Source organism: Diabrotica virgifera, chromosome 2 (genome assembly GCF_917563875.1).
Source record: "Diabrotica virgifera virgifera chromosome 2, PGI_DIABVI_V3a".
Lineage (NCBI taxonomy): Eukaryota > Metazoa > Arthropoda > Insecta > Coleoptera > Chrysomelidae > Diabrotica > Diabrotica virgifera.
In genome coordinates, this window is record NC_065444.1 from 236779927 (window position 1) to 236796135 (window position 16209).

At 32.4% G+C, this 16209-nt stretch overlaps 1 protein-coding gene across 1 annotated transcript in view; it reads right to left on the minus strand.

Moving 5' to 3' along the window:
• Positions 1-16209, minus strand: part of LOC126880495 (cytochrome P450 4C1-like) — a 56207-nt gene that overhangs the window by 16130 nt on the left and 23868 nt on the right. The window contains exons 3-7 of the mRNA XM_050644373.1: positions 12573-12666; positions 4897-5082; positions 4758-4827; positions 2693-2819; positions 2470-2604 (exon numbers count right to left, since the gene is read on the minus strand). Of these exons, the coding sequence (XP_050500330.1) occupies positions 2470-2604; positions 2693-2819; positions 4758-4827; positions 4897-5082; positions 12573-12666 (612 nt within the window). The remainder of the gene's footprint in view (positions 1-2469; positions 2605-2692; positions 2820-4757; positions 4828-4896; positions 5083-12572; positions 12667-16209) is intronic.

Consider the following 16209-nt stretch of genomic DNA (forward strand, 5'->3'; position numbering starts at 1 on the left):
ATTGTGAGGTATTAGTGATTCAAGCCAAACATAAATAGAAACCCAAAATACGTGAAATTTTATTAGGTCGGCCCTAAAAATATTCAATCACAAATAATTTTTCGAAAATAAATACATAATATTAATCTAGACTGATACTTAAAATTACCAATAATCGTTGAGCTATATCAAAATACTACGTAGTTATGATTGTTGGTGCGATTAACAATTAAGCACAAATTAAAGTCGTTTGGTATAGGGAATGCTTAAGAAATAAAAATGTACCATAAAATGGGCGTTCCATTTAAGAAATCTCAGAAAATACTCATTCCAATTTCGACCAACCCTGTATACTAAAATTAAACATTTGGCAATAATATACCCTATTCCACGAACATACGTCTGTTGTGGATTATCTCGACAACGAATATTTTACTGTGCAAATTATGAAGAACGAAAGTAAATTGCAAAATACATTGTTGTTTATTGGAACAATTATTAGAGCCATTTACTTTCCGCTGTGTCTAGGTACAGGCTAACGTGTACGCAAATAAAAAAGTTAGGTACACGCTTAAACGTCATCAAGTCAGTGACGTCATTCTTTAACGTGTACTATGACTGGGTTTTTTTGTACACGCTAATTTGAGCCGCGTGTATGCTGTGGTATTAAGTATCTGTAAGTATCGCGAGTGTCAGAGTGTGGTTAGAATTTGTCTAATCGCGTTAGGTTTACACTTTAGATAATATTGATTTGTAAAGAGTTTCCTTATTTTTTACTTTAGTGTTTTTTTTTTAAATGAACTATATGGAGTGTGGACAATTATTTAGTTCTTATAATGAGTTTAACAACATTCTAAAACAGTATGAAAAAGATAAGAGACAAAAATTCGTGATTAACGGTAGCAGAAGTAATAAGATAAAATATACGGGGCGATTGATTAGTGTGATAAAGCTCAGTAGATCCGCTATAGTAATAGATAGCAATAAAAGTTAGTATCAAAAATTTTAGCAAACTTTGAGCTTCATATTACAAAATTACTAAAATTAGTTAGAATGTCACAGGGCGTTCGATAATATACTGGCGGACCAAACTTATGTTTTTTAAATGGAACACCCTATATTTTATTTTATGTTCGAAATCTTCTTAACTTCCATATCACAAAAATATAAAGGTTTATTATGTTATGCAGGATATTTACAAAGTTATAACCAATTTTCTATTAAAATCGTAACAAGTTCAACTCCCTGTATAAATAAAAATAAACACCAATATAAACTGGTATAATTAACTTACGTATAAAAATTATTTTAGCAGTATTTTGTATATATCATGTTAACTAATATTTATTTTGCTAACCTGAATATATACTTTTATATGAATATTGTTTTATTACAATTAAGTTTGAAACATCTGAATAGTTTTGCTTCCCTTCCCCTTCCCTTAATAAAAATATTTTCTATCAAACAAACAACAAACACTAAAAATATCAAAATAGCGTGTACCAAAATATAAAGTCACCGCGCACGCTAAATAATGACGTCACTGGCTTGATGAAGTTTAATTCGCGTGTACCTAACTTTTTTATTTGCGTACACGTTACTTTCGCACTTCTTATGTTGCACACTAAAATATGCATTGTCGCGATAATCCAAGACAGTCGTATATTCGTGGAATAGCCCATATTAATAATTTTTAACAATAGTAGACTACATTAAAAATCATTAGAACATAAATCGAGTTTTTAATGTCAAATTGCTACAATTCTATAGGGTGTGAAAATTGCAACGAAATTAATAAAAAAACGTAATTATCTTTTAGACTACCCTATATAATATTACAAAACCTCATATTTTAAGAAAGAAGAAATCGAGGAGAATCCAAAAATGTAAAAATATACAGGGTGTCCCATTTAAAAAAACGAAATTATAAGCAACCTCCGGTATAACCGGAAGTAGCAAATAGATAAAAATATTTTCATTAAATAGATCACTCTTCAAAACCCCTTCATTCCAATTTTCATGATTCACTTGCCTTTAGTTCTCGAGATATATCTAATAGGTCCTTTATCTGCCTCACCCTATATACGAAGTACTATATAGTCGGCAAAACGCAGATAATTGAGAAGTTCCCCGTCTATTTTTATTCCTATATTTTCCAACTTTAGCATTTTAAAGGCGTATTGGAGGACCGTTATAAATAAGTTAGGTGAGAGTTTCTTGAAGAGAATACTTCATATGTATTTCTCTGGTCGTATCATGTAGCTTTACACGCATTGTGACATTCTGGTACAATGTTTGTACTGACTTTGTAAAGCGGCAGTCTATTCTGCTGTTTTTTGGCTGGTGTCGGCGGAACACGGTGTCGAAGGCTTTGTGAAAGTCTACGAAGATAAGTACCAGTGATCTGTTATATTAAATCGTATAAAAAATAGAAGAATATATCTCACTAGGACTATAAAAATTTATAGACAATGTAAAACTGTAACTTACTGCCGCAAATAAAGTTGCAAGATGATCTCTTAAGTCAAAATGACTACAAAATCCTGTTTTTTTGTCACTGATCTCTTTTAGCTGATCAATGATTGGTACACATGATCTGGCGTTAACAGATTTATTATCGATCACCTACAAAACATAAATTTTCAGTTCAGTATTCTGTGTGGTATTTATTCGTATATTGTTATAAAAAGTATTGTGAAAAGTATTTAATCACCTGATCCATAAACTCATAAAAAACTTTTTTTCCATATTCATGTTCTTTCCAGTATGATGACCACTGAAATAACTTATCATTTTGTAGCCAAATTTTAACAATTCTAGCATGGACAATGATATAGAGTCTGCAAATAAGAGTAAAATTAAAAATTCCAATAAAGTAAAGTTTTTCAATACATTTAGACTTAATCGTGCTTGAAAATTTAATTTTTTTTTTGTTTTCAATAGATTTTTCAAGAATGAAACAAAAACTTTAAATTTTTGTCGAAAAAACATATAGGTAAACTCATAATACATTAATTTTATAAAAAGTTAAAGAGAGAGCGTTAAAGAAAGCGATTTATTTTTAATGTAACACCAATACAAATCGATTTATAATTCATTGAATGTGACAATTTCGTATTTAAAAGGGAATAGGCGCAAAATCTTGGTCCGATGCTATATAAATCCATTATATTTTTCGAATCTTGAGAAAACTAATAAGTACCTATTGTTGAAAAATTTAAACGCAAAATGAAAGATTACATTATTACCGACGACCGAAACTCCCTGAAAACTTCTATAATATTTATTTGAATAACTTACAGGGGTAAAAAAAACAAAATTTAATGTGATTTTTAATTTCAAACATATCCAAAATGAATAACCATTTTCAATTTCGTTGCAACACGAAACTACAGCCGCATCATTATTCCAGTTCAATCAGAGAGTGCAGCAAGCACCTCTATCGGTTTCGAAACTTATTAGTCTCTCATCAGGAGGCACATATGCTTCTCTCTCTGACCCAATTAGGACAAACCCCGGCGTGCAGTCACGAATTGCAACGAACGAAATGGCAGGGATGCCCTAGCGGCAACTGCTAGCAAAAGACTAAGTTTTCAATCTAATAGCACATAAAACAACACCAAAAAATGCTGTTCCACATCCTACCAGACTGAAAACAATGGGAACCTTCTCTGGTAATACCTCCGAGGCTTCTACAATTTGCAAGCCATAACGGATGCTGAGACTAAGGAAGATGAGGGAATTCTACAATTTATAATTCACGTCCCATCTGCTCAGCGCGATTAAATTCCAACGAGAATGGTTCCCTTCGTACTCCAATCAGAGTAAACATGTAAATAAAAAATGAATAACCATTTTCAATTTCGTTGCAACACGAAACTACAGCCGTATCATTATTCCAGTTTAATCAGAGATTCCTTAATCTCAGCCTCCGTTAAGGCTTGCAAATTGTAGAAGCCTCGGAGGTGTTACCAGAGAAGGTTCCCATTGTTTTCAGTCTGGTAGGATGTGGAACAGCATTTTTTGGTATTGTTTTATGTGCTATTAGATTGAAAACTTTCTTCTTCTTTACGTGCCATCTCCGCGACGAAGGTTGGCAATCATCATTGCTATTCTCACTTTCGACACTACAGCCTGAAAGAGTTCAGTTGAGCTGCATCCAAACCATTCTCTGAGATTTCTCAGCCAGGACATTTTTTAAACTTAGTCTTTTTCAAACATATCATTTAAAAGAAACATTTTGTTTATTCTAAGTGACGTTAAAGTTACAATAACTGATATAATCCAGTGTCTTAGATAATTTATTGTATTTTTTTCATTTATGTTTACTCCTAAGGATTTCTTCATATTCCTTGGGATGTTGTGTTCTTTTCTTATAGCTTCATATATTTTTCACTGAGTTAATATAAATATGCTTCACGGAGAGTGTTGTTTGGTAATTTTCGTATATTGGTGGCACAGTTCGCGTAAAGAGGTGTTTATGGGTTCAGTTAAATGTGTCCCAGCTGCAGACTTAAACTTTGAATTGAGATCACCTAGACCTATCACGATATCTCTAGTGTCCTCTATTTGCAGTGCCTCCTCCATATTCTTAATGTGATAAAGAGATGCTTGTAGATTTACAACCATCAAATTCATCTTTAACTTTCAATTCAGCATTCCAGGAGGTTATTTAAAAATGAATATGTTGACTAAAATAATTATTACACACATCACACAGAATTTAAATAACAAAACATTCGAACTTGACATCTTTCTAGTGATTAATCATAGTTTACCTTTTTACAATGTCACACAATCCGTCCAATTCTCCAAATTGAGCTCTGGTAGTAACTCCTAAAATTGTTGCTAAAAATCGATAAAATTCAGTAGGCTAGAACAGTAACTATTCCACAAAGCAAATAGAAAAACATTTACCATTTACAATATCGACTGAACATGTATGAATGCAATGTCCAATATCAAAGGTAGGTTGATTCAGTTGTTTATTCAGAATTTTAATCAGTATCTTCGTTTGATCTAAAATGGGCTGGAAATATTGTAGAATGTTTTTTTTGGCAAATGTTGGAGTTATTAAACGTCTATCTGTCTTCCACTTCAAACCTGTAAAAAATTGAATTATACATTTATAGGTCAGAAAATGAAGCTGAAAAAAGGCAAAACCTCGCAATTTTTTCGTCTAGCATCGATTTGTACAAAAATGTGGGATTAGGCTCATTTCACCCTCTAGTTAATTTTCTATATTCAGCCGTTGTACGCTTTTGGTTTTTTAAGGGTGAAAACTACCCCTAATTGTAAAAAATTATAAAATACAATTTAAAAAAACGACTAAAAGACTAAATTTTCAATCTAATAGCACATAAAACAACATAAAAATGTTACTCTACATCCTACCAGATTGAAAACAATGGGAACCTTCTCTGGTAACACCTCCGACGCTTCTACAATTTGCAAGCCATAACGGATGCTGAGACTAAGGAAGATGAGGAAATTTTACAATTTATAATTCACGTCCCATCTGCTCAGCGTGGTTAAGTTCCAACGAGAATGGTTTTTGAATTAACATTTACAACGTGGTATTTTTGAATTAACATTATAAACTTTAATATGGTCAACATTTGGTTTTATTAGTTAAATAATGATTGTTTTATGTTTTAGGATATACATAATATAATATTTCAACCCCTAAAACTAGCCTTGTTGGAGCTATATATAAAAAATTTATTTATCCTAAAAGAATGATTTCGGCTTGCATCAATTTGCATAAAAATTTGGGACTAGGATCATCTCACCCGCTACTTCCTATTCTATATCATACTCAAGGGCGTTGATTATTTTTAGGGGTGTAAACTACCCCTTATTGTCAGAAATCATGTAAAAACATTGTAAACCTTAATATGGGTAAAATTGGGTTTTGATTAGTTAAATAATGATTGTTTTATGCTTTAGGATATAATACCATAATATTTCAACCCTTAAAGTCTACCCTTAATAACATTGCAATTTTTATTAACATTAAAGAGGGATCAACGAAATATACACTTACACACTCAGACACATGAACAGATCTTTCTTCTTTTCTGTCTTTCGATTTGAATGGAGAAATTGGAACATATTATAACGTATTACTGCAAAAAAAAACGGTTCTGAATTACATACATTCATTAAAAATGCTCTATTACACTCACAAGAGGACTATTCGAATTATTCGAAAAAAAAAATCGTTTTATAAACATGGCTCCTACATTTTTGACGATAAAGAATTTTTTCAAACATGATTTTGTAGGTTTTTTTAAAGAGCTATGAGACTATGTAAATTAAATTCCGTAAGATCCTTTAGTTTTTAAATGGGTTGAGTTTAAAGGGCTCGAATAAGAGGGCGTTTGCTCGTAAATAGAGGTTTTAAACAGCTATACCTCACTAAATATTCACTGCAAAGAAAATCTATGAGCAGGGAAATTTTATTTATTAAAAAAGCTACAAGTTAGTACTGTGTCATTTTTTTCGTATCTCCAGAATTTTCTGAAATATTTTGAAGAAAAGTGTGAAAAATACGGAATTGCCAAAAATCAATTTATCTTTAAACTCCAATTTTTCTAAAATTAGGCCTTTTAAATAGGTAAAACTTCTTGGGTATATTGATAATACATATACAGTATGTCCCTGTAAGTTGTATCCATATGGAAAACTTTTTTATTATTAATTTTACGAAAAAAAGTTAGTCTTCACAAAAAGCTCTGCATGGTCCAAAACATAAGATATAACAATCAAATATCAAATTTTTTGAATATTATACGAGTTATGTCAAAAAGTTTGAATTTCACTCAAGAGTAAAGTAGCTTTATTTTTCACAATATTGAAAATTGCTATTATGAAAAGTTGATTGGAATTAAAAACTATATTCTAGTATGCAATTACATCCTTCTAATTGAAAATTTTTTTTTGAAAATTTATGGATATAGATATAACTAACATTATTTTTAGTTATTTCAATTCAGAAACTCTTTTATTATTAATTTTACGAAAAAAAGTCATTCTTAATAAAAAGTTCTGCATGGTCTAAAACCTAAAATACAACCAATAAAATTTGACATAATTTTATTAATTTTATACGAGGTATGTCAAAAAATATGAATTTCGCTCAAGAGTAAAATACGTTTATTTTTCACAATATAGAAAATTTTTATTATGAAAAGTTATTTAGAATTAAAAACTATGTCTCAGTATGTAATTACATCCTTCTAATTAAAATATTTTGAACTATAAAGGTACTTTACTTTTGATCTAAATTTGTCGTTTTTGACATAGCTCGTATAAAGATGGATAAAATTCGTTGAAATGTACATGTGCAGTTATGCCCCCACCGCATTTTTCTATCTAAATAATTTTTGTTCTTATCCAGGGCTCTGGATTAAATTTCAATTTAAATAGGCAATGATAAATGACACCGTGCTTTTAGAGTTCTATTTTTTGAATCGCAAGCCGAAAATAAAAACGCAATTATTAGTCAATATCTGTCTGTCACCATAATTCACTGTGTCACCATAATACTATGATTTTTTTTAATGTTCTGTTAACCGTCTTTTCGATTATCCGTCATACCCTTGGTTCGGTGCCCTGACGGATAATCGAGGTTCCACTGTATAACATTCATAAAATTCAATATCTGATGGTTGAATCTTGGGTTTTGGACCATGCAGAACTTTTTATAAAAAATACGTTTTTTTCGTAAAATTAATAATAAAAAAGTTTTCTATATGGATACAACTTACAGGGACATACTGTATAAAAATCATTACAGAAGGGTGAAGATCAATTTTAATTAGGAAGATAGTTAGTGGGTTGTTTTCACTGATTTTTCGTAGAAAAAAGTAGGTAGGTACCGACCTTATTTTGACCATAAGTCACTCAATTTTTATGCTAGAACCATTTTTTTTTGTTTTTTTGAAAAGTATAACTGTATACTTAAAAAAAATTATGTAAGCTTTCCTTGAGAAATGCAAAGTTTTCCCGTTAGTTGGATTTGAATATTTCAAATTATGCAATTGACGAAAAAGGCTAACCTTTAACATGCCGTATCTCCGTTTGTATTTGTCATAGGAAAATTATAAAAGAAGGATTTTGTTTATGTTTCTAAAATATTGAATTTAATCAGTATAGTTTTTTGATTAAATACATATTTTTCGAGTTATTCTCAAAAAACCCCTTAAAAAAGTCGATTTTTTCGTCGAAAAACTGTTGCTTCAAGTTATTCACGGTTGAATGTGAGTAACTCGAAAAATGTTAGTTTTACGAAGAAAACGCGCAAAGAACATTTATTTCTTAGAATTACTTTTTCCATCGATTTACACAGTTAAAATGTAATAAAAAATTCCCACCCCCGAGATGGGGTGGCAACCAACCCAAGGATTTAGCGTACCGTGACATAATATAGAAAATGATCCTTGGGCTATTCCCTACCTTCTGTGAAAATTTCAAGTAAATCCATGCTGGACGAAAAAATTGCGACCCAAACACTTCACTTTCTGAACTAATGTGAAAGTTACCTACGTCAAAAATGTTCAGCAGTTCAAGGGGTAATATCAATTAAAAGTACATTTTTAGACTTTAATAGAGATTGATATACCAGCTTTAGTTATACAGGGTGTCCCGAAAATATTGGTCATAAATTATACCACAAATTTTAGGGTCCAAAATAAGTTGATTGAACCTTACTTACCTATATACAATAGTGCACACAAAAAAGTTACAGCCCTTTGAAGTTACAAAATGAAAATCGATTTTTTATCATATATCGAAAACTCTTAGAGATTTTTTATTGAAAATGGACATGTCGCATTCTTATGACAGCAACATCTTACAAAAAAATTAAAGTGAAATTTGTGCACCCCATAAAAATTTTATGGGGGTTTTGTTCCTTTAAACCCCCCAAACTTTTGTGTACGTTCCAATTAAATTATTATTGCGGCACCATTAGTTAAACACAATGTTTTTAAAACTTTTTTACCTCTTAGTACTTTTTCGATAAGCCCGTGTTTATCGACATATTTTGAATATTTGTCGAATCCACCACATATTTGTATATGGTTAAGTACGATTATAGAGACCTGTTAATAATCTGAAAATTTATTTATAATTTGCATATTTAGGTACATTTTGAAAAAGAAGCCACATCTCGATAAAAGGTGACTTCTCAAAAAAAGACTAAGAGGCAAAAAAGTTTTAAAAACACTGTGTTTAACTAATGGTAACACAATAATCGTTTAATTGGAACGTACACAAACGTTTGGGGGCTTTAAAGGAACAAAACCCCCATAAAATTTTTATGTAAATTTATTAAAAATGAAGCCGTATTTCGATAAAAACTTTATTATCGAAAAAATACTAAGAGGCAAAAAGGTTTTAGAAACGTTGTGTTTAACTAATGGTATCACAATAATGAATTAATTGGAACGTACACAAAAGTTTGGGGGGTTTAAGGGAACAAAACCCCCATAAAATTTTTATGGGATTGACAAACTTCACTATAATTTTGTTTTAAGATGTTCCTGCCACAAGAATAATACATGTCCATTTTCAATAAAAAATCTCTAATAGTTTTCGATATATTGAAAAAAATCGATTTTTATTTTGTAACTTCAAAGGGCTGTAACTTCTTTTATGAGCACATTTGTACTAAGGTAAGTTAGGTGCAATCGAACTATTTTTTACCCCAAAATGTGTGGTATAATTTATGACCAATCTCTTCGGGACACCCTGTATAAGTTATGCAAATAAGTATTAGTAGATAAATAACTTCTTTAAACTTCAAAAGGGGCTACCTACCATACCATGTATCTAAGTCTACAGACCTATTAGATACCATAGACTTCTTGGCTTGGCTCCTTGGGCTGGCCAAGCTACTTGATAGTCGGAGCCATTTTTCAAAATTTAAAATTTTTCGCGAGCCCAATTAAACAATTACTTATTTAAAAAGTGTAAAAAGGTATCAAATTTTTCTCTTACTAATTGGATTACACGAATTTTAAAGTAATGGTGCTCATCGTTGTTTCAAACATGCAAATAATTCTACAAGCAGCCTTTACTAATTCAGGATACTTCGATTCTTAGTCACCATTCATCATCCTTCCATCTTTTTCTGGGACGGCCTTCCGATCTTCTACTATCTCTCAAAAACATTGTCGTTAACACTCTGTCTTCCTCTGATCTTACAACATGACCTGCCCATCTCATCTTAGTTTTCAGTACCACACATAATCACCAATTCAACTTTGCGGCGCCTTCTCCACTCTCTTGTCAATTCATCTTTTTGAGAACCAAATATAACCAAAATAACCAGCAGCTTATTTGTTTCTCGCTGATGTAGAGTCTATGTTTCACTTCCATATGTAACAATTGGGCGAATAATTGGGAGGTACTGTCTTAATTTAGATTGTCATTTTAGCAACTTAGATCTTAATAATGATGATATGGAGTATAATGCTCTATACCACGCAGCTATCCTTACTGAGACGTCTATTTATATGTGGTTGAAGTGACCTCTATTTATATGAGTGGGAGTAGCCTTGATAGACTTCACAGCAGCCTATGATACGATAAACCACAGAACCTTGCTAACTAAGATCTATAACACTGCGCTTGACTATGACCTGGGAAATATCATTAGATCACTGTTGTATAATAGACGTTTTTACGTTGTGCTAAATGGAAAGAAGAGCAGATGGAGAACCCAAAAAAATGGCCTACCCTAAGGAAGCGTTCTGGCGCCGTCCGTATTTAACATCTACACCAACGACCAACCAATGCACCCTCAGACTAAGAGTTTTGTTTACGCTGCCAATCTTGGTATCGCCGTAAAGGGGAAAACACTCACACAAGTGGAGTCGACAATGGAAGAGGCTTTAAACATGATGCCAACTTACTACAAACAAAACTCATTAAAGCCAAACCCTACTAAAACACAAGTATGTACATTCCATCTCAACAACCATCTGGCGCATGTAAAACTGAATGTTTTTTTGGGAGGGACAACGCTTGGAACAAACTGATAGGCCCAAATATCTTGGAGTGATACTAGACCGGACGCTAACGTATAAATTTCACTGTCAGAGCACAAGACAAAAGGTTTCTACGAGAAACAACCTTCTCCTGAAACTTGTAGGTAGCAAGTGGGGTGCAAACCCCCAGGTCTTAAAGTCAACAGCTGAGGCCTTATGTTTCTCAACAGGGGAATATGCTTGTCCCGTCTGGGACAAGCGTATGGGATAAGTCACCATGGCGTTAAATGAAACATGTAGAATAATTACCGGTTGTATGAAGCCTACCCCTCTACCCCTACTGTACCGGGCAGCTATATTCGCATCACCAGACGACCGTTGATGCGCCTCACAATATGTGGAGAAGTTCAGGCAAACTTTCGATGAAAGGCACCAATTATACGGGTTTGACGAACCGTTAGGAATCAGCCGACTTAAATCAAGGAAAAGGTTTATGAGAAATGTCAGCGTCGAACCACCCCAACAGTTCCCCCTACATCCAGAACGACCTAATGGAATGAACCTGGACTAGAGAACCTGGCGGACACTCAACCGAATACGCACAGGTGTTGCCCCTGTAAAACAGAACCTTATTAAATGGGGTATCAAGACAGATAACGACGCACTTTGTGAACGTGGGGAAATACAGAACTTGGAGCATCTGAGAGTATGCAGACTTTACCCATCACAGTGCACCCTCGATGATTTATGGCTTGCAAACACAAAGGGTGTAGACGTAGTCCGATATTGGACAGAAAAACTGTAGTCGGATCCAGACACGAAAAAGTAAGTATATGTGGTTGGCATATGTAATTACCGGCCCTAGATAATTAAACTTTTTTTACTACTTCCAAGTTGTGGTCATTATTAATTATGTTCCTCCTAACTCTTGGTCTTGGATTTTGGTTACTATTTCGTCTTCTCTTCATTTATTCGAAGGTCCAGACTACTTGTTCTTCATTGAATTGTGAAAAATCCTCTCTCACGTCTCTTGTAGAATAAGCGACTGCACCTAAATCATCATCAAACGCCAAAAATAGTTTTGATCCTCGATTCGCAACTCTGTCAGCTCAGATGATATTTTACTTATTACATATTCTAAGGCCAAGTTGAATAGCAACGGCGCCAATGGGTCTCCTTGTCTAAGTTCTGATGTTACATTTGGTCTTTTTTATTTTGTTGTCAGTAATTTAAGACATTTTGAAACACAAAAATGAAAAGTAATTCAGGTAGATTTATTGAGAGCCACGAGCAATCCTTCAAAGAGCCACAGTTTAGCCACAGATTGCCTATAGATTATAAGCGTCTGTATGTATTTATTATATGAATCAGATAAAAAAATAAGTATTAGTCAAGAATTTTTTACCAAGCAACAAACACAAAAATTGTTTAATTTATTATTTTGTATAACGATTTTCGAAGTAGAAATCGAAAAGGCAAAAAAAACTTCATTTTAAATTAAAATTGTGGTATATTTCCAACACAAATAGAAAATTGCAATTTGCAATTATTTATTTACGTTTGAAATCTAGAATTTTAATAGTTAAAATGTCATACCGCTGGCAGTGATTAAACCTTTTCCAAGGAATTCTTCTAGAAATCTATATACGCCAGGATCCTTTGTAGTGAAATTATAAGAACACATTATTTTCTAAAAAAGATAATATTTACTTAAAAGTTATATAAAGGTATAATGGTTATTCAGAAAGTTCGGTACGTGGGGAGGGGGGTTAGCGTGGCTACATTAGCATTGTGGGGGTTCTCCGATTTATCCGTTCAGTAGTTTAGTATGGTATAACTAGACCCAAACCCAGACATCCAAAGTGAAAGTGATCCTCCAACACCAAATTGTTCTATATGGTCCACATAATGTTCAGAAAAAAGTCACACCATTTTGAGCGCCGGATTTGGGGGGAGAGGGGGAGAAATCTATAAATTCGTAGTTTTTTACGTTTTTCGTCAATATTTCTAAAACTATGCGGTTTAGCATGAACAAACTTCTACACAAAAATGTTCTACATTAAATTTGAAATAAAAAAGGCTCTATGCATAATCCTTCTAAAATGTACGGTTCCAAAGTTACGGAGGTAGTATAATACAGGGTGTAACGAAAATACAGGTCATAAATTAAATCACATATTCTGAGACCAAAAATAGTTCGAATGAACCTAATTTACCTTAGTACAAATATGCACATAAAAAAGTTACAGTCCTTTGAAGTTACAAAATAAAAATCGATTTTTTCGAATATATCGAAAACTATTAGAGATTTTTTATTGAAAATGGACATGTGGCATTCTTATGGTAGGAACATCTTAAAAAAGAATTATAGTCAAATTTGTGAACCCCATAAAAATTTTATGGGGGTTTTGTTCCCTTAAACCCCCCAAACTTTTGCGTACGTTCCAATTAAATTATTATTGTGGTACCATTAGTTAAATTCAATATTTCTACAACTTTTTTGCCTCTTAGTATTTTTTCGATAAGGCAGTTTTTATCGAGTTGCGGCTTCTTTTTTAATATGTTTACATAAAAATTTTATGAGGGTTTTGTTCCTTTAAACCCCCCAAATGTTTGTGTATGTTCCAATTAAACTTTTACTGCGGCACCATTAGTTAAACACAGTGTTTTTAAAACTTTTTTGCCTCTTTGTATTTTTTCAAGAAGGCACTTTTTATCGAGATATTACTTATTTTTTAATATGGTTCAAAATATACCTAAAAATGTAAATCATAAATAAATTTTCATATTATTACCAAGTCTACATAATATGTGGTGGATTTGACAAATATTCAAAATATCTAGATAAAAACTGACTTTTGAAAAAAGTACTAAGAGGCAAAATTTTTTTTAAAATATTGTGTTTAGCTAATGGTACTACAATAATAATTAAATTGGAACGTACACAAAAGTTTGGGGGGGTTTAAAGGAACAAAACCCCCATACATTTTTATGGGGTGTCCAAATTTGACTATAATTTTTTCTTAAGATACTACTACCATAAGAATGCCACATGTCTATTTTCAATAAAAGATCTCGAAGAGTTTTCGATATATTGGAAAAAATCGATTTTTATTTTGTAACTTCAAAGGGCTGTAACTTTTTTTATGTGCACATTTGTACTAAGGTAAGTTAGGTTCAATCGAACTATTTTGGGTCCCAGAATATGTGATTAAATTTATGACCTGTATTTTTGTTACACCCTGTATAATTGGTCCAAAAAAAGGCCTAACCCAGACTTCCCAAGTAAAAGTTTCCCTTCAACACAAAATTGTTCTATATGGTCCACATATTGTTCAGTAAAAAGTTACACCATTTTGAACGTCCGGTTTGGAGGGGGGGGGGGAGATGGTAGAAGTCGGTAAATTAATAAAGTTTAGTTTTTCGTCAATATAAACTATGCTTTAGCGTAAACAATGTTCTATACAAAAATATTCTATATAAAATTTAAAACAAAAGAGATCCTCTACATAATTGTTATAAAATCAACGGTTCCAGAATTACGGAGGGAAAAGTGGAGGTTTTCGATATTTTTTGGACAATTTATAATATTATTACTGATGAAAGAAATTTTCTTTAACAGGATTGTGTTTTGTAAATAAAAATTGCTATTTCAGTTGCCGATCGTATGTTAGTGATAATATGCCCTTAAAGGAACGTCAACCTCACCACCCAAAAGCATCATCAATTGCCCAAAAAATATAAAAAGTATCAAAAACCTCCACTTTTCACCCTCCGTAACTCTGGAACCGTTGATTTTATAACAATTATGTATATGACTTTTTTGTTTTAAATTTTATGTAGAACATTTTTGTATAGAACATTGTTTACGCTAAAGCGTAGTTTTAGAAATATTTAATAAAATAAATATTTTAGAAATATTAAATTTACCGATTTCTCCCCACCCCCCCCCCCCCCAAACCGGACGCTCAAAATGGTGTAACTTTTTACTGAACAATATGCGGACCGTATAGAACAATTTGGTGTTGGAGGGAAACTTTTACTTTGGATGTCTGGGTTAGGCCTTTTTTTGGACCAATTATATTATACTACCTCCGTAACTTTGGAACCGTTCATTTTAGAACGATTATGCATAGAACCTTTTTTATTTCAAATTTACTGTAGAACACTTTTGTATAGAAGGTTGTTCATGCTAAACCGCATAGTTTCAGAAATATTGACGAAAAACGTAAAAAACTACGAATTTACCGATTTCTTCCCCCTCTCTCCTCCAAACCCGACGCTCAAAATGGTGTGACTTTATGTGGCTGAACATTATGTGGACCATAATATAGAACAATTTGGTGTTGGAGGCAGGGCCCCCGCAAGGCTGATTTGCGCCCGCGTGCGGGACATATTTTAGCGCCCTTTAAATCTACGATACAGGGTGAGTGGTGAGGAACGCACCAAACTTTAAGACTGTATAATATACGTAACAATAATCAAAAATAACTAATATGTTGTTATTCGATTTTCATTTGTTTCCGAGATACGGGGTGTTAAAATTTTTCTTACAAACTGACGATTTATTTATTGCTCTAAAACCGGTTGAGGTGTGCAAATGAAATTTGGTGGGATTTAAGACATAGTTGGTGCACATATTTTGACACACAATTAAGAATTTTATATTCACCATTGGCGCGCGTACGGGTAATAGTCTAAAATTTTTAAAACAAATAAAAATAGTACACCACTGAGATATTTCAAATTAAAAATTAATTTTATGTCAAAACATGCGCAATAACTATGTCTTAAAACCCACCAAATATCATTTGCACACCTCAACCGGTTTTAGAGCAATAAATATATCGTCAGTTTGTAAGAAAAATTTCCCCAAAAAACACCCCGTTTTCGGAAACAAATAAAAATCGAATAACAACATACATATTAGTTATTTTTGATTATTGTTACGTATATTATACAGTCTTAAAGTTTGGTGCGTTCCTCCCCACTCACCCTCTATAAAACTAATCAATATTTTTGAAAAAATGAAAGACTACATTATTACTGAGGCCGAAAGTACCTGAAAACTTCTATAATGTTTATTTTAATAAGTTACAGGGGTGAAAATAAAAGAGAAAATTTAGTGTGATTTTTAAACGCTTTTATTTAGTTCAATAGTTTGCGTCAAATTTTTAGACGTTAATTTGACTGCCTTTTCTCCAATGCAAATGAATGAAAATTTGCAGACATA